We start from the raw sequence: 18516 nt of genomic DNA, 5'->3' as shown, positions 1-18516 counted from the left end.
CATCTGCTATATAATTCACCCCAGATAGCATTTAGGGGTCTTCGTTTTCCTCCGAGGCCGGGACTCTAAACAGTTGGGTATGGCAAGCACATGCCACAAAGGAAGCCACAGCTGTCCCCTTAATTCCTAGGGCCAAAACTTCAAATTGTCTCCTGAGGACCACGTCCACTTTACGGTCCTGAGTATCCTTTAACATCACACTTCCTTCACTAGCTAAAGAGGTTCGCTTGGTGATCTGCACTACCAGCAAATCCACTTTCAGCTAAACAAACAGTTGTTGGAAATCCAGAGTCATAGGGTAAAGCTTGGACATAGTCTGAGCCACTTGAAGGGATCACTCTGGCAACTCCCAGTGGTCCGTAACCAGATTTGTGATGTTCAGATGTGAGGAAAGAACATGGTCTGAGTAACTGAACAGCTCATAATTGAGCACTGTAACAGGGGGCTGGAGGAACTTCCAATTTCAATTCTCACATCGAGGTAGAAATAATGCCCGAGAATGCAGAAGCTTTGAACAGCCAACACACTGTGGGGTCATCCCCCTGGTCTAGGGCTATTACTGTTTCTTGATCACTGCCCTCATGCAGCAAACTTGACTCTGTCAGAGAAACTGCATCCTGGGACAATAATGGCATGGAATCAGACTTTCCATCCTTCCAGTCTATGTCAGACTGAACACCCTGGTCAAGTTCTGTGTCCTCATCTGGTCAGGGCGCATGCTAATGGGAGATTCCCTGTGCTCCCGTCTCTGTCATGCTTAACGTAGATGCTGAGGACCCTCGGCAGTTCAAATAGGCATTCCACATAAGGCTCACAAAATCCCTTGTGAAGCCTTGTACTGGGGTCTCAAGGACCCCAGCAGGGAATCCCTGCAGGTCCTCCTGGGCTCCGTGGCAGCCACATGTCTGCGCTTAACCAGTGCACCTTTGGAGGACTCTGGAAAGGATTTCTTCCCTTGGGATCAAACCTCCTGCAGATCCCCAGCCATGGAGGACTGAGGAGGCTGAGCCCAAGGCTTCCACTCCTGGAAAGTGAGAAATTTACAGAAACCACAATGCATTTATATTTTGCAAGTTAGAAAAAAAGAACATGAAAAGGAGAAGGAGCCACCTTTTCAAGTCACAAGATAGTTGAAGTTTTCTTGTAAATCTTCCCTTCTATACCCCAGGCCTACAATACATCCTCTCTCTCAATTTTCTTTTCTTACAGTTAAGAAAAGTGATCTAATTAGTGAAAGAAGACAATATTGGGAAAAGGAAGGTTTCAGGTTGGCTACCTCAAAACTTATCAAGGTTTAAATGTGTAATCACAACTTGGCAAGTTGACTCCTTCTCGTAGTAAATTAATCAGGATTGACAACACTGAAGCCAAAAGGATTTATTAATCCACAGCACAGTCAGAGCACAAACAGTGGCAATGAAATGTTCCTCACACAGCCCTGCTGATGTGTCTGAATGCAGCTCTGCAGAGCCCACCACAAAAGGCTGTAAAAAGGAATTTAGCTCCCAATGTTTCTGTCTGTCAAAAGTGTTAATTGGTACCATACTGTGACTACGATATAGTGATATGGACACGTGTCCTCTGAAAAATGAACAGAAACTAGTGACTCATTTCTCATGGGGCAAAAAAAAAAGAAAAAGAGGTGACTGACAGATGGTTGTGAAAGTTTCATCATAAACGCTCTGTAACCCCATGTGAATTCACTGAGCTAAGCAGAGCCTATGAGAATATTAACACTTTTAATAACATGTATTTTTTGTCTGCAAGTTGGGGGCTTAGAACACCAAGGAAATCTTGTCGTTTCCTAGTCAGTGCTGTAAGCAGTTTACTACAGGTCCTTGATATGCTCAGGTTCAAAAAGGTACATATAAACTAACACAATAGGGGTTTTTTGGATAGTTTATAAATGCCTATATTTAACAATTTTACTTTATAAAGTAACTTCACAGTGAGTTCGCCTATTCAAGCAGACAAGCTTGCAAAGATTGAAGACAAGTGGTACAACAGCAAGATTGTCCCCCGAGAAAGGCTTCATTAGCTGAAACGCTTTAAACTTAGCGAAAGGGTCAGGCAGTTTATGGTCCCCCAACGTTGGCCTTGGCTGAGAAGCCATTAAGATAAGTGTTGTTGCTCTTGTATTAAGTACATATTTTTGAATGTTATAGAATTGAAAGGAAAACTGTACTCCCTATTGATTTAGTTAGCTATATTTCTTATTTTTGGATTAATAATTTAATAAATTCAACAATAAAAACTCTAGGTTAGGAAGGAGGTTTTGAAGTAGATGATTACATCACATGCATTCAGAATGAAGACTTGAAATAACATCTAGGTTATAAGAGGTCTCTTTACTGAGAATTATGCATACTTCAACTTCATTATAGGGATGATTTCTAGATATATATTTTTTAGTTAGGTAATGGTGTATATGTTTAAAATAAATGAATTAAAATACTAAATCTTTAATAATTTAAAGCACTTTTTTGTGCAAAATATGGGCATTTATAAACTATCCCAAAAAAACCCCCCTATTGTGTTAGTTTATATATCTAAGTGTGGGTTGGATAATCTATAAATTGATCCGTGTATGTAGTCTCAGGTTCAAAAAGATTACAGGCCTAGAAAATATCCAAGTGCCACACGGCCAGATGAGAGCTATATCTTAAGGTTTATAGCAAAAAAAAAAAAAATCTATGTTTCTTTTCAAGTACGTGCCTCTTTCAAGTCAAATAACTTCGGCTATGGGCTTTAATGACTTCCTCTTTCCTTCCCTAGTCTTAACCTACACAGTGTAATAAATTTTTATTGTGCATTTGATATTTTCTTGTAAACCTGAGACTGGAATGGGCAACCAGAAATGTTTTGTTTCATGTTGTTTCCAGGAATGTTCATTCTATTTCTTTTCATTTTTGGTACAGGAGTCGGTGAGGGTATATATACTATGTGCAAAGGGGGCTTACTTATTCTGAAGGAGTGTACTATGCACCACTGCTCATACTTGCGCAATGGGCATCCTCTCTGTAGAGAGCATGCAGTATTAACTTACAAAACTTGATCTAATTCTTACTGTAAACCACATATTTCTTGCAGAGAATTGCAGTATATAAGACACTATGGGCTTCTTTTACAAAGGTGCGCTAGGGCCGTAACGCGTGCAATAGCCCGTGCTAAATTCCTGAGCGCGCTAGCCACTACCGCCTCCTTTTTAGGAGGCGGTAGATTTTCGGCTACCACACGCTAAAGCGCGCGGTAATTTTGTGCGTGCGCTAAAAACCCTAGCGCAGATGATAGATAAAATGTGAATTTTTGTGTTTTTTTTTCTGCTCATTTTCATTTGGTAACAACATATCGGCTACATCACTTAACATTTCCGAATACTCTCCGTAAAGCGAGAGGCCCTTCTGCTACAGTGTGGTAAAGTTTTTCACTTATTGTGTTTGTTTAGATTGTAAGCTCTTTCGAGATGGGATTATCTCCTTCTTGGTTCTATCCAGCGCTGTGTATGTCTGGTAGTGCTCTAGAAATAATAGCAGTAGTAGTACTGTGCGCTACATTTTGCATCTAAAGCACAGCAAGTGCAAAGCTTTTGGGCTGTTGTGTGCTTCCATTGTGGAATCACTCATCAAATCCTCCACTGGAATACGGGCACTACACAACACTGCTGGAATGTTTTAATGCGATACTTCTAAATCAGAGGTAGGGAACTCCGGTCCTCGAGAGCCGTATTCCAGTCAGGTGTTCAGGATTTCCCCAATGAATATGCATGAGATCTATTTGCATGCACTGCTTTCAATGCATATTCATTGGGGAAATCCTGAAAACCCGACTGGACTACGGCTGACGAGGACCGGAGTTCCCTACCCCTGTTCTAAATCACATGAAACATTTTTTTTTTCCAATCCTTACATTTTTTCATATAAATATTATTAAATTTTTGTCTGTGATTTATAATTACATGGAGGAAAAGGTCTCAGAATATCTCAACTTACAAGCACTCATCAAGCTCACTGAATTGACTAATGTGTTTACTTCATAGTATCCGTATTCCAGGATTTGATGATTGAATAGTTTAATATACTCTACTTCTTATTTGTGTATGTTTCCATTATGTTCCCATACACTTATGGCACAGAAGAGTGCTTTACTATGCAGCAAGTGCAGTGGCAGATGGCATGAAAGGAGGTGATAAGCACTATCCGCATCGATGACAGCTAGCACACTGTAAATACACATAACTGCTTTCTGCTAAACTGGGCCCTTAAGCAAATTAGCACTGCAATGACACTACTTTACTCAACACTGCAATATAAAAGCAAATATTTTTTTGAGTGCACTGTATTGCAACTCAATTTAGTAAAAAAAAAATATTTGTCTCCAAACAGATCACACTCTGTTCTACAACAGTACAAATTTCTGAATAAAGTCAATCACAACTTAGCCCTGCAAAACCTCTGTACCCTACTCCTCTGCCCTCCAACCCAGCCAGCTGATTAACCGTTCCCTTAACTCACAGGTGTCGAAGTCGGTCCTCGAGGGCCGCAATCCAGTCGGGTTTTCAGAATTTCCCCAATGAATATGCATTGAAAGCAGTGCATGCACATAGATCTCATGCATATTCATTGGGGAAATCTTGAAAACCCGACTGGATTGCGGCCCTCGAGGATCGACTTTGACATCCCTGCCTTAACTGTATCCATGACATCCTATTTGTCTTTCTTGCCTGTTTAGATTGTAAGCTCTTTCGAGCAGGGACTGTTTTCTTACTCTTTGTGACTCTGTACAGCGCTGCGTGCGTCTGGTAGCGCTATAGAATTAATCAATAGTTATATTAGTAAACCTCTAGGTAAGCCAAAGCATTGTTGCACTTTAGCAATGTGAAGAACTCCCTCTCCCTACACACACACACATCTTCAATACGAACGCTGAATGCTTCCACCACCAGATTGAGGCCAAGGTGTTCTGTATCACCAGCACAAAGTTGCATTAATAATGCAATAAAGACAAGACTTTCCAAAAGAAACAAGTGGATAATTCATTCTACTCTATGAGTAGACAGGAAGATTGAAGAACAGCTCTAAGACTATCTAAGATAAGTGGAAGAATATAAAAACATATTTTGTTTAAAAAAAAACCTGTTTGGATGTTTTTAAGCATAATGATGTCAATAAGAAAGACTGAAAAAATGGACTAATAAAGATTGGAGTGAGTGATTCATACATTATACAGTAATTTGAAATCAGCTCACATTTTGAAGGTCCACAAAAATTTCTTGATAAGTTTTGTGAGCTTTATAGATTTTGATTAGTCCATGACAAATTGTTTGGTAACTAGTGGATTGTGAACTGTCATGGCATATTCAAAAGTTTATAACGGCAATTTCATGTAACAACCATTAGGATTTTTAAAAACATCTGCTGATTAAGGTCACCTTTTACATGGCTGCATGCAGTAATGGCTCTGACACCCATGGGAATTCAATGGGCGTTGAGCGTTTGCCATGCAGCAGCCGCTACCGTTCCTTTATAAAAGGGGTGGGGGTGGGAGTAAAGTAGTTATCTGTGGATGGAAAGATTGAGAAGAGTCAAATGCACCCTTCAAGATTCAGATGGAATCCCCAAGTGAAACATCTATACCCTTAATTCTGGGAGAAAAGTATGCTATCAGGAAAAGGAAAAACAAGCAAAGTATAATTATCTAATGGAAAACACATAAAACTATACCAAGAGAAAAGACAGAACTACCAGCACAGGAGCAACTTATGTGTCAATGAAATTTTACAAATGATTTGGGTCAGTTAAATTACAGAGGGTCTTATACTAAAGGTTAGCGTATATTATCTGGAACAGAGCCTATAGGAATAACATGTAGTAACCTTTAGTAAAAGATCACCTTGGATATTATTCTCATATATAATAAAACATGTTGCACCTAGAGCCACCAACTTTGAATAATCCTAGATAAATCATGAAAAATCACATTAAGACCCAAAAAATTAACACTCAAAATACAATCTCAAAATCTAACTTCTGTCTGGTTCAAATGTAAAAGTTACAATAAGGGTAGCTTTAGAAGAGTGTTTCTCAACACATGGTATGTGTACCCCTAGGATATCCACAATAAATATGTATGAGATGGATTTGCATGCACTGCCTCCTTGAGATGCAAATCTATCTCATGCATATTTATTGTGGATATCCTGAAAACCTGACCTGGCTCCAGCTCTCGAGGACCGGAATTGCCTACCCCTGCCCTAGGGGTACATGAGATACTTCTGGGGGGTACACAGTGCGGGTCTCCTGCACCCCCTTCCTCCAGCGGCATGCCCCCTCCACTGAAGCACCTTCACATCCACGTGTTTGGGATGGCCCTGTCGGCTCCACCCACTTTGACAAATTTGTATCAGAGGGGTTGTACCAACAGGATCTCATGAGCAGATAGACTCAAAGGCTCTGCATCAGTTAAGCTAGCACCTGTGCCGGGCCTTGTATAGAATCTGGATTCCCTGACAGGCAGCGGGAGGGTGGCAGAAGAATGAGGGCTCTTCATCGCTGGAGTTAGCTTGGTGTTGCCTGGACTGTGGGCATGGACAGAATTTATATATGAAAATCATTACAAAATGTCCATTGTATGCTAATACTAGATTAGAATTTATACTTTTTTCCACCATCCAAAAATACACTCACTCCACTGTTTTCTATTTCCAGATAAAGCTTTAAAGGGAATTTTACAACCACCCTTAAAGCAGTTTACATACAGGTACTTCAAGCATTTTCCTTTAAATAAATAAATAAATAAATAAATATATATATATATATATATAAATATATAAATATATAAATATATAAATATATAAATATACATATACATACCCCAGTTCGCAAATCAAGAAGCTGGTTGGACTGGTGGGCAGTGGAGAAATAGCCTAAAGGTTAGAGCTGTGAGCAGAGAACCAGGAAAGTCAGGGTTTAAATCCATTTACTACTCCTTATGACCTTGGGCAAGTCACTTAATTTCCATTGCCTAAGGTACAGACAGATTGTAAGCCCTCTGGGAACTGGCATATAACTACTGTACCTGAATGTAACCCATCTTGTGAATCGCCTAATGGTTAGTGCAATGGACTTTGATCCTAGGGAATTGGGTTCAATTTCCACTGCAGCTCCTTGTGGCTCTGGGCAAGTCACTTAATCCTCTGCTGCTCCAGGTACAAAAACTTACATTGTGAGCACAATGTGGACAGAGAAAGTACCTGCATATAACGTGTGTAGTGTATGTCTAGTAGCAACAGGGTTATCATTTTTTGGGTTGCAAAAATCCAGACACATGGCCTGCCCTGTTCCACCTCCGGCCCCGCCCCATTATACCCAGTTCCACCTTCGGCTCCACCCAGTTCTGCCCCAGCTCCTCCCAGTTCAGCCTCCTCTCTTCTTCCCCGACAAGCTCTGGCTGCATCTGGAGGGCCTGGAGCATCTGTACATGCTCAGATGCCCTCCAGATGCAGCTTGAGCTTGTCGGGGCTTTCCAAAACCCGGACAAACTGCCAGGTTTTGGAAAGTCCATCTCTAAAAAGAGGATATGTCCGGATTTTCCCAGATGTCTGGTAACCCTAAGTAGCACTATAGAAATGATTAACAGTAGTAGTAAAAGGAATGAGTTAAATCCAAATCCTAGCTCCCACCCCCCACCCCACACACACACACACTGAAAAGCCAGAGAAGTGAACAAAAAGGAATCAAATGCATTTCAGTAGTCCATATTCTAAACTTACACTGGAAAGCAACACACACTCAACTAACATGTAAATACTGTAACTCACAAAGATCTGGATTTACCTACTCACTTTTTTAAATCCGAACTTAAGGTGAGTTACAAATTCAGGTACAGTTGATAGGTCCCAATAAGTTGTACCTGAAGAAATGGAAATTGCAGTGACTTGACCAAGGTCCAAGCAGGACCAGTAGGAAGAGATTTGAATGCTGGCATTTTCTCAGATGGCAACCTTGCTAGACCCTACTTCTTCAAATAAATATGAATCCCATACCCCCTTGATAACAAGTATTTTCCAGTTCATCTGCACCTTTTTCTGTTCTAGTTACAATTGGTTCCTAATCAGGAAGAGATGGGCTGAATTATCTTTTCAAATATTTCATTTCATTTATTAAAATACTATATGTAAAATTTAGTACACAATTGTGTACTATGCAGCGTTCAAGAAAATGTATATAATTAATAGAATAATAAATTAACTAGTCATAAGAACATATACCGCTGCTGGGTCAGACCAGTGGTCCATCGTGCCCAGCACTCCGCTCACACGGCGGCCCCTAGGTCGAAGACCAATGCCCTAACTGAGACTAGCTTTACCTGCATACGTTCTGGTTCGGCAGGAACTTGTCTAACTTTATCTTGAATCTCCGGAGGATGTTTTCGCCTCCGGAAGAGCGTTCCAGTTTTCCACCACTCTCTGGGTGAAGAAGAACTTCCTTATGTTTGTACCGAATCTATCCCCTTTTAGCTTTAGAGAGTGCCCTCTCGTTCTCCCTACCTTGGAGAGGGTGAACAACATGCCCTTATCTACTAAGTCTATTCCCTTCAATATTTTGAATGTTTCGATCATGTCCCCTCTCAGTCTCCTCTTTTCAAGTGAGAAGAGGCCCAGTTTCTCTAATCTTTTGCTGTACGGCAACTCATCCAGCCCCTTAACCATTTTAGTCACTCTTCCTCTGTACCCTTTCGAGCAGTACCGTGTCCTTCTTCATGTACGGCGACCAGTGCTGGATGCAGTATTCCAGGTGGGAGCGTACCATGGCCCGGAACAGCGGCATGATAACCTTCTCCGATCTGTTCGTGATCCCCTTCTTTATCATTCCTAGCATTCTGTTCGCCCTTTTTGCCGCCGCTGCACATTGCGTGTACGGCTTCATCGACTTGTCAATTAGAACTCCCAAGTCCCTTTCCTGGTAGGTCTCTCCAAGTACCGCCCCGGACATCCTGTATTCTTACATGAGATTTTTGTTACCGACATGCATCACTTTGCATTTATCCACTTTGAACCTCATCTGCCATATCGATGCCCATTCCTCGAGCCTGATTATGTCACGTTGCAGATCTTCACAATCCCCCTGCGTCTTCACTACTCTGAATAGCTTCGTATCGTCCGCAAATTTAATCACCTCGCTTGTCATACCTATGTCCAGATCGTTTATAGAGATGTTGAAGAGCACGGGTCCAAGCACCGAGCCCTGCGGCACCCCACTGTTGATGCTCTTCCAGTTCGAGTATTGTCCATTTACGCCCACTCTCCGTTTCCTGTGCTCCAGCCTGTTTTTAATCCATCCATCCTCGATTCCATGGCTCGCAATTTTCCGACGTAGTTGTTCATGTGGAACCTTGTTGAACGCCTTCTGAAAGTCCAGATATACAATGTCAACCGGGTCGCCCTTCTCTATCTGCCTGTTTACTCCCTCGAAGAAGTGCAGCAAGTTTGTCAAACAAGATCTGCCTTTACTGAAACCGTGCTGGCTGGTCCTCATCAGACCGTGTCCGTCAAGGTGATCAATGATGCGGTCCTTTATCAATGCCTCTACAATCTTTTCCAGTACCGAGGTCAGACTCACTGGTCTGTAGTTTCCCGGGTCTCCCCTCGAACCTTTTTTGAAGATCAGCGTAACATTTGCCACCTTCCAGTTCTCCGGAATCTTTCCCGATTTGATCGACAGATTGTCTATTAGTTGAAGCAGTTCAGCTATGGTCTCCTTTAGTTCCTTGATGACCCTTGGATGGATGCCATCCGGTCCCGGGGATTTATTGCTTTTAAGCCTATCAATCTGCCTGCATACCTCTTCTAGACTGCCCGTTAACCCTGTTAGTTTCCCGTTTTCACTTCCAACATATACCCTTTAAAATGTTTCCAAAATCTAAAATCAAATTTCATATCACAAAGCAACAGAAAATTTATTCTAGAAATGCACCACAGAAGCTGAAGGAATTTCCAGCTGCCTAGTACCAAAGAGCACAGAGTAACTAAAAGCCAGAATTGACGTCGGGGGAGGGAGGGGGAGTAGGGAAGGGCTGTGGGTCGGTGGCGTACAATCGCTGCACGCACTGGCCCTTCCCTTCCTGTAGTTGCGGCACTGGGGCTGTAATTTAATGTAGCTGGTAGCGGACCGGGGGGAGGGGAGGAGGAAGCGGCAGCAGGTTGGGCTTGGGGGCAGGCAGACTTTGGCGCAGGTTCGGGAGGGAGGGGGCACTAAGTACATAGGAAGGAGGCACTGGGGGCACTAAGGACATAGGAAGGAGGCACTGGGGGCACTAAGGACATAGGAAGAAGGCACTGGGGGCACTAAGGACATAGAAAAGAAGCAGTAAGGACATAGGAAAGAGGCACTGGGGGCACTATGGACATAGGAATGAGGCACTGAGGTACTAAGGACATAGGAAGGAAGCATTGGGGGCACTAAGGACATAGGAAGGGGAACTAGGGACATAGGAAGGAGGCACTGGGGGCATTAAGGTCATAGGAAGGGACATTAAGGACATAGGAAGGAGGCACTGGGGGCATTAAGGATATAGGAAGGGGCACTAAGGACATAGGAAGGAGGCACTGGGGGCATTAAGGCTATAGGAAGGGGCACTAAGGACATAGGAAGGAGGCACTGGGGGCATTAAGGACATAGGAAATGACACTAAGGACATAGGAAGGAGGGAGGAAATAGAAAGGGATAATTGTTGGGCCTGAGTGTAGAAAGAAAGAAAGAAAGGATGAAGCCAGAAGGAAGTACAACCAGAGACTCATGAAATCACCAGACAGCAAAGGTAGGAAAAATAATTTTATTTTCAATTTAGTGATCAAAATGTGTCAGTTTTGAGAATTTATATCTACTGTCTATATTTTGCACTATATTTGTCTATTTTTCTATAGTTGTTACTGAGGTAACATTGCATATTTTAAAGTCATCTGCCTTGACATCTTTGAAACCCCTGCGTAGTGTGCTTTGTGTTTTTTAAATTTTGTGGTTAACTATTATTGGCTCCTTTTACTAAGGTGCGCGTTTTTAGCACGCGCTGGAGATTAGCGCACACTGCCCCCCGCGCTACATGTAAAAACTAATGCCAGCTCAATGGTGGCGCTAGCATCTCGTGCATGCTAAAACCACTAGTGCAGCTTTGTAAAAAGAGCCCTATGTGTTGTTAATAAGATTATATTGTATGTATATATGAAAAATGAATGGAAAAAATGGTATTACAATTAGTACCATTATGGGGACAGGGTCTGGGGCAGAGATTGGGCGGGGTCTGGGGCAGAGCTTTCAGGCCCCCCAAACAAAAAAGCGTTCTGATGTCTATGTAACAGCTACTACACTAGTCTAGCTGACTCAATACCAAAAATTGTTCTACTTCTTTGTGGTTTACCACAGACTTTATTAAGGACTTTGCAGATTACTCAAAATGCTACAGCTTGAGTTTTGGAAGGATATCAATGATTGAACATATAAACTTTCTTGCCTTCTTAGCTCCACTGGTTACTAGTTGTGTGGAAAATTAGATTTAAGATTTTAGTTTTGGCTTTTAAGACCTTACATGATAGGCTCCTCCAACCATCCCCTTTTGTTTGAAGATTTATTGTCTTATGATACATTCTTAAGATAGATGTCTTTTGGAGATTCTCTCATTTTGACAAGTCAAATTAGAGAACAGAGCAAAAAATTTGTTATTGCTGATCCATTTATATGGAATGATTGCCTTTGGAAATAAGACAGATAAATTAATTGTTCTAATTTAAGAAACAGCTAAAAGCACATCTGTTTAAGCAAACTTTTTAAAAAAAATTATCTTATTAAGGTTATTAGCTGAATATGTTTTAACAGCTGATAATGGAATGTCTCATATATATGGACTGGGATGTCTGATATATGTTTAATGTCATTAGGTGTTCTATTTTATGTATGTATTCTTGTAACTCGCTTAGATATTTTTTTTTTTAGATTTTGCAGGCTAGAAATTAGGATTTCACTGAGAAATGAAGCTGTGACTCCTAGTTCTCTCCCATAGAAACATAGAAATAGACGGCAGATAAGGGCCCACGGCCCATCTAGTCTGCCCACCTTAAAGTCCCTCCCCTACCTTTGCCCTGTGAATAGATCCCATGTGCCGATCCCATTTGGCCTTAAAATCAGGCATGCTGCTGGCCTCAATCACCTGTAGTGGAAGACTATTCCAGCGATCAACCACTCTTTTGGTGAAAAAGAATTTCCTGGTGTCACCTCGTAGTTTCCCGCCCCTGATTTTCAACGGATGCCCTCTTGTTGTCATGGGACCCTTGAAAAAGAAGATATCTTCCTCCGCCTCGATGCGGCCCGTAAGATACTTGAACGTCTCGATCATGTCCCCCCCCTCTCTCTGCGCTCCTCGAGCGAGTATAGCTGTAATTTGTCAAGCCGTTTTTCGTATGGTAGATCCTTGAGTCCCGAGACCATCCGGGTGGCCATTCTTTGCACCGACTCCAGTCTCAGCACATCCTTGCGATAATGCAGCCTCCAGAATTGCACTGCCTAGTCTAGTTGGGGTCTAACTGTATAGTCCCTGCAAGGGGACAACAGTCCTTTCTCTAAGAGATCCCAAGTGCCTATCTTGAATTCAGAAACAGTTGAGGCAGAAGAATGGGTTGATATCTACATAATGGTGAGAGTAATAGCCCAAGATAAGAAGAATGGAATTGTCCAAAAGAAAGATGTGCACTAAAATAGTGTTCACAAACTTATCTGTAGATGTACAAATCTTTTATTCTTCCAATATCATCATGGTACAATCAATGATCCAATGACTCGACATGTACATGTTTCGGCCAACAGGCCTGCCTCAGGAGTCTTAAGAATCATAGAACAAATAAGTAGCTGCTTGAAGCGAGGGTCGCGACCCGTTTTAAAATAAGATCTTGAAAAATCGTGTGTTGAACCATCTCAAAAAAAGTGTAGCGTCTCACATGAGTAATAGCCCACAACCAACTGGGCAATATATATATGAGAAAAGGTAGCCTCCATGACACAGGGCAGGGGCTGATGCTGAATGTTTGGGGCAGATCCAGGTTTCAGTTAGTGCTAGCATGTGGAGAGTTTGAGCGACAAAGAGGTCATGGATGAAGATAGGTTTCTTGAAGACAGAGCGGACATTCCACAGGGCACACGAGTAAGGCAGAGAAGAGGTGGGGAAGAGAGGAACAGAAATAAAATTAGTTACATTGCAGTGTGACCCATATGAGAGGGATGAGGGCTGATTAGGAGGACCGGAATTGGGATTGATGTCCCTGGCAGAGAGAAAGAGAATACAAGTGAGTGTAGGAGAAGCATGGCAAGGGCTGCATCGCAGTTGAGATGCATTCAAGAATAGTGGGGATGGCTGAATGAGAGGGAGAAAGTGTTGAAGCTATAGGGATGAGAAGAGGGTGGATGACAAGAAGGAGGGTGAGGTGGTGAAATCAAAACGTCCGGTGGGTTGAGAGTTTGGTTAAAGTCAGTATTAGGAGGAGGAGCTGGTACACAGGAATCATGGGGGAAGGGGAAGGAGAGTGCACTAGGCACCTACGTAGTGGACAATGAGATTTATCCTAGATATGGGAAAGCTTCCTAGGTCTAGCCTGGTGATACAAGCCAGATTTAAGAGGCTTCTAAGACAGTGGTGGTGTGGTGGTCAAGATTGGCTGGGAGCTAGTCTCATAAGATGAAGGCTCAAAGAAGACAGTTAATATAGTTACTGGGGAGAGTTTGCATGCGAGAGGGTTAAAAAGGGGGATAAAAATAAATCTCTTGCAGAGTGAAATGAGGTGCTGGAGGAGGGGCAGTGCCAAAGATGAGCAGGTCACAGGATTGTGTTAAATAAGATTCAGAAGAACTGTTGTCAATCTGTGGAGACAGGGGAATGGAATTATAGAATTAGCAGAGAATTCAGAATTGCAATTGCAGGTTAAAGCATGTATAAGATTTTCAAAAACATTTACAGAGTACAAAAAGCATAATTACTAGATAGAGTCGAGTACATTCATCTAGTGAGGTAAAAGATAAGTCCCCAGAAACAGAGCAAATAAGTCGGTTAAAAATTGTCAGAGACCTTTTAAATGGCGAGATGAGGGCTGGAGGGGCACTGCCAATGATGAGCAGGTCACAGGATTGTGTAAAAGCAGATTCAGAGGAACTGTTGTCAATCTTTTAAATGGTGAGATAAGCAATCTGTACCACCCATCTTGTCCCCATCTAATATCTGCATTTGACCCCTCGGCTATAGGATACACGATATTATAGAAAAGCATTAGCACCATATTTATGTTATGTTAATGCTCTTGTGCTTATAAGATAAAAATAAAATAAAATGGTTTTGGCAAGGACACCTGAACCTGCAGAACAGCCTCTATTCATCAATGCTCACCAAAATTTATCTTCAAAAAGCAAGCTAAGGAGATTTGACTAACTTGTGTGCTCAATAAAATATACAAATAGGATAATTTCTGCATTTGCTTGTACACTAATGTCTGAAAGTACAACCCTCTAACTTTAACCTGTGTGTGTGAAACCTTCGGTTCAGAGACTCTATTCGAGATAAACTGGAGTAATGGAATAAAATTTAAAAAAAACATCCTAAAAAGGCTGTAGTGGCTCCTCTTCCCGTACAGCCACTCCCAAACCTCCAGGTTCCTTTAGAATAAAAAAGGAGATGGCATAAAGAGTGTTGTGGATAATGTACATTAAACAACAGGAGAAACATGTGTAGGGAAAGATACTTCAAAGTAATTGTATGAGCATCCTGAAAAATACTGTATAAACACTGATGGTACAGTGGGAAGCGTGTTTCAGTAAAAAAAAAAAAAAAAAAACCACCTGATTGATCCTGCTTAGAGGATAAATCAGTGAACTATTCAGCTTCATTGGTTAATATGGAGAAAGAATGTCCAGAAAGAAAGCAGTCCACAACATGGTAAGGAATCTAACTTGTAAATACAAAATTGGTATTATTGCCAAAATTAATTATCCAACGTAAACACCCACTTGACCTCTAACATTTGCAGAGACCAGTGCGGGAAGCTCAATTTTTATCTTGAAACAAAACAAGCCTCAGAGCTAACAAGCTGAGAACAAAGCCCAGCTTGACCAATAAGCCATAGCAAGGCTACAAAATGATCAAATCATTGGCTCCTCTAACTGGAGGAGAAAGCAGAGTTAAAAAAAAAACCTTGGCAAACAACTCTGCTAATGAGAAAAACCTCTGCTTGCACCGACCAGTTGAGTAATCAAAATGTGCAAAAATGCCCTGAACCCGGTCACAGCAAACATAAAGGTGAAACAAAAATGCAAAAATCAATAGCAAAATGTCACAAAAAAGGAGTAAAACTCCAGCAGTACTTTAATCTCTAAAGGATCACATCCATATTCTAGGAAAGGATCCAAAACGTGACTAAAAACACGCTGTCCGAAACGAGTATTTGTTATCCAAATGGAGCCAAAGAGTCAGTCACTGGTTGGTGCAAGCACAGGTTTTTCTCATTAGCAGAGTTTGTTTGCCGAGATTTTTTTTTTTTTACTGTGCTTTCCACTCCAGTTAGAGGATCGGGCAGGAAGGCACTCGCGCATGTGCGATTCGGACTATCGCAAACTTTTTGAATCCTTAAAGCGGCGATGCACTTTTTAAAGTGGTCCGTACCGGGGCTCCGTCGGTGACGTCACCCATCGGTGAGAATATGCTGCCTGCTTGTCCTGGGATAAGATGGGTTTTCAGTCTGCTTTTAAAAAAGGGAAGGGGAGGGGCTTGGTGGATAAACTCGAGTAATTTTTTCCAGGCATAGGGGCAGCTAGATGAAAAGAACAAAGTCTGAAATTGGTAGTGGAGGAGAAAAGTACAGCTAAGAGCAGCTTATCTGAGGAACGGAGTTCTCTGGGAGATGTATAAGGAGAGATACTGTTGGAGCCTTTGACCTGCATATTAAAAGTGTGATCAAATAAAAAAAATAGTTTTTACTAAGAGCTATGTCAGCTATGTTAACCAAGAAATGGATTCTGCTTTCTGGGAGTGACAAGGTCTGCAAATGTGAACGAATCACTAATAAAGCCTGATCTTGTGGTATGTTGGTATAAAGAGCTGTGATATCCAAAGTAGCAAGAAAATAACCTACTGGAATTTGGAATTTCATCAGCTGATTCCAATGTAAATAACATATCAGTGGTGTCTCTTACATATGACTGGTGTCTTGGATAGGTCTTGTCTGGGGTGAAAATCCATCATATCTGATAACGGCTCAAGTATTGAGCCTATGCCAGAGACGATGGGACTCCCCGGTGGGTTCACAAGGAACAAAATAAAGCACAGGGTGGTTCTTGTTTCAAGAACCTGTATTATTTATCAGCAATTACCCCTTCAGTTTGCAGAGAACGTTATTTGGTTTAAGAGTTTTGCACAATTCAGTTTGGGTTCTTTGAGACAGCTAAATGCGAAATGCGTCAAGACCCTAAAGAATACATATGAAGACATTTCTAGTCCACAGCATTTGTACCCAGGGCAGGATTAATTTGTTGAGGGTCCCTAGGCACCAAAGTACACTGGGCCCCCCTGCCCCGCCCCCACCCACCAAGCGCCCAGGGGAACAGGAAGCTGCGTCAGAGAGAAGCTTTGGGCAAGCAGTACTGCTTCCAAAATTACAGTTCCCGTTGCCTTTCTTACCCGCATTGCTTGCTTGTCTTACTTTCCGTCAATTGGGGGGGGGGGGGGCGTGTTGCCGACCGAGGGGGCCCGCGTTGCCGATCGATGCTGGAGGGGCCCATCGCTGTTTGGAAAAAACAATGTTGATGCCCTCCTTCATCGTGCCCCCCTGACCATTTTGGGCCCTAGGCATGTGCCTACTTGGCCTATTGGTTAATCCTGCCCTGTTTGTACCAAACAATTTTTATTGCATATCTATAAATGTGCTATGATTGAGAAATGAGACATCTTATGGTGGGGCTTGACTCACACAATGATCTCAAATATCTGAATTTTCTCTGAGCACAATTTAACGCCAAGATTGCTGTTACATTGATTTTCTGAACCATTGTGTATACTGGTGTATTGTTTTTTTGTTTTCTGGGTGAAATATTGTTACATACCAGCACTGATAATAAGTTTCCCTTGTATTTTATGGGCACCCTACTGCTGTTGGCATAAAGACTTCTCCCCCCCCCCCCCCCACTGGACACCCCACTGCTCTTGACATAATGATTCCCCCCCCCTACTGCTCTTGGTATAAAGATTTTCCCCCCTCCCGACACCCTACTGCTCTTGGCATAAAGATTCCCCACCCCGACACCCTACTGCTCTTGGCATAAAGATTCCCCCCCTCCCATCCCCAACACCCTACTCTTGGCATAAAGATTTTCCCCCCAACCCGACACTTTACTGCTCTTGGCATAAAGATTCCTCCCCACCCCGCACTGACATCCTGCTATTCTTGGCATAAAGATTTATCCAACACCCACATACATACACCCTACTGCTCCTGGCATAAATATTCACACATGTACCCCAACATCCTACTCTTAGTATAAAAATTACCCCCCACCCCCCAATAACTCTTGGTATAAAGATTTATCCAACCCCCATCCCACCCCACACATACACCCTACTGCTCTTGGCATAAACATTCACCCACCCCCCAACACACACACACCCTACTACTACACCCCCAACACAACACACACACCCTACTACTCTTGGCATAAAGATTAACCAACCCCCGGTTTGATACCCTACTGTTCTTAGCATAAAGATTCCGAAACCCCCCCCCCCCCCAACCCCCTTTTCCTTCTGGCACAGAACTCCCTCCCTTTACGCGATCTGACAGCAACCAAACCTCCTCCCCCCTCGTACCTGAAGTAATAGACATCGCTCTTGCCAGCGCTCAGTCCCGACTTCCGGATCACTTCTTCTTTTTTCCAGCCCGGTGGCAGCGCCGGGCAGTCTATCCTCTTCTTCTCCATGCCGTGTCCGCAGCTGACGGCTCCCCGGAGATAGACGCAGTGTCCCTGCCGCGTTCCGGTCTCCTTCCGATCCCCTGGCAGCTAGTCCCCCGAGAGCGTTCCTCTGTCTAACGTGACCGGCGGCCGAAGTTTCCGGTTGTTCTCGGCCGGCGCCTTTACCCCCGAGCTAAAAAAAAAAACCAAACAAACAGAGAAAGAGAGGGTCCCCTCCGCTTCGGCCGCAGCAGAGTTTCTCTTTCTGTCGACTGTCCCCGGGCAGAAGCAGCTCTGCCCCACAGTGACAGCACCGGCGCTTCCGGGTGGTCCTAGGGATTGGCAGCGGGGAAGGAGATCCTTCCGCGGCCTCCTAGGGCTGCGGCTCGGCCAAGTGTGAGCGCGCGCGGAGTTAGTCCTGTCTTCACTTGCACTTTGACAGATGCCGGCCGCGGCTTCGGGAACTTGTTCACGTGGTCTGCAGGGCGGGGGCGCGTGGGGATTGTGATGAGATCGCGGCGCGCTTCCTCCCTTCCTGTTTCTCAAGTAC

The 18516-nt window shown here is 43.0% G+C and overlaps 1 protein-coding gene across 2 annotated transcripts in view; it reads right to left on the bottom strand.

Moving 5' to 3' along the window:
* Positions 1 to 18516, bottom strand: part of MBD2 (methyl-CpG binding domain protein 2) — a 170118-nt gene extending 151602 nt beyond the window's left edge. Inside the window, exon 1 of one of the 2 annotated variants that reach the window (XM_033934236.1) lies at positions 17884 to 18516. In XM_033934236.1, the coding sequence (XP_033790127.1) occupies positions 17884 to 17993 (110 nt within the window). In that variant the 5' untranslated portion in view covers positions 17994 to 18516. The remainder of the gene's footprint in view (positions 1 to 17883) is intronic. The other variant, XM_033934245.1, reaches the window with a different exon arrangement.

This window comes from Geotrypetes seraphini, chromosome 1, assembly GCF_902459505.1.
Source record: "Geotrypetes seraphini chromosome 1, aGeoSer1.1, whole genome shotgun sequence".
Classification (NCBI taxonomy): Eukaryota; Metazoa; Chordata; class Amphibia; order Gymnophiona; family Dermophiidae; genus Geotrypetes; species Geotrypetes seraphini.
Note: the sequence above shows the minus strand (reverse complement) of the source record. Positions and strands in the feature narration are given on the sequence as shown.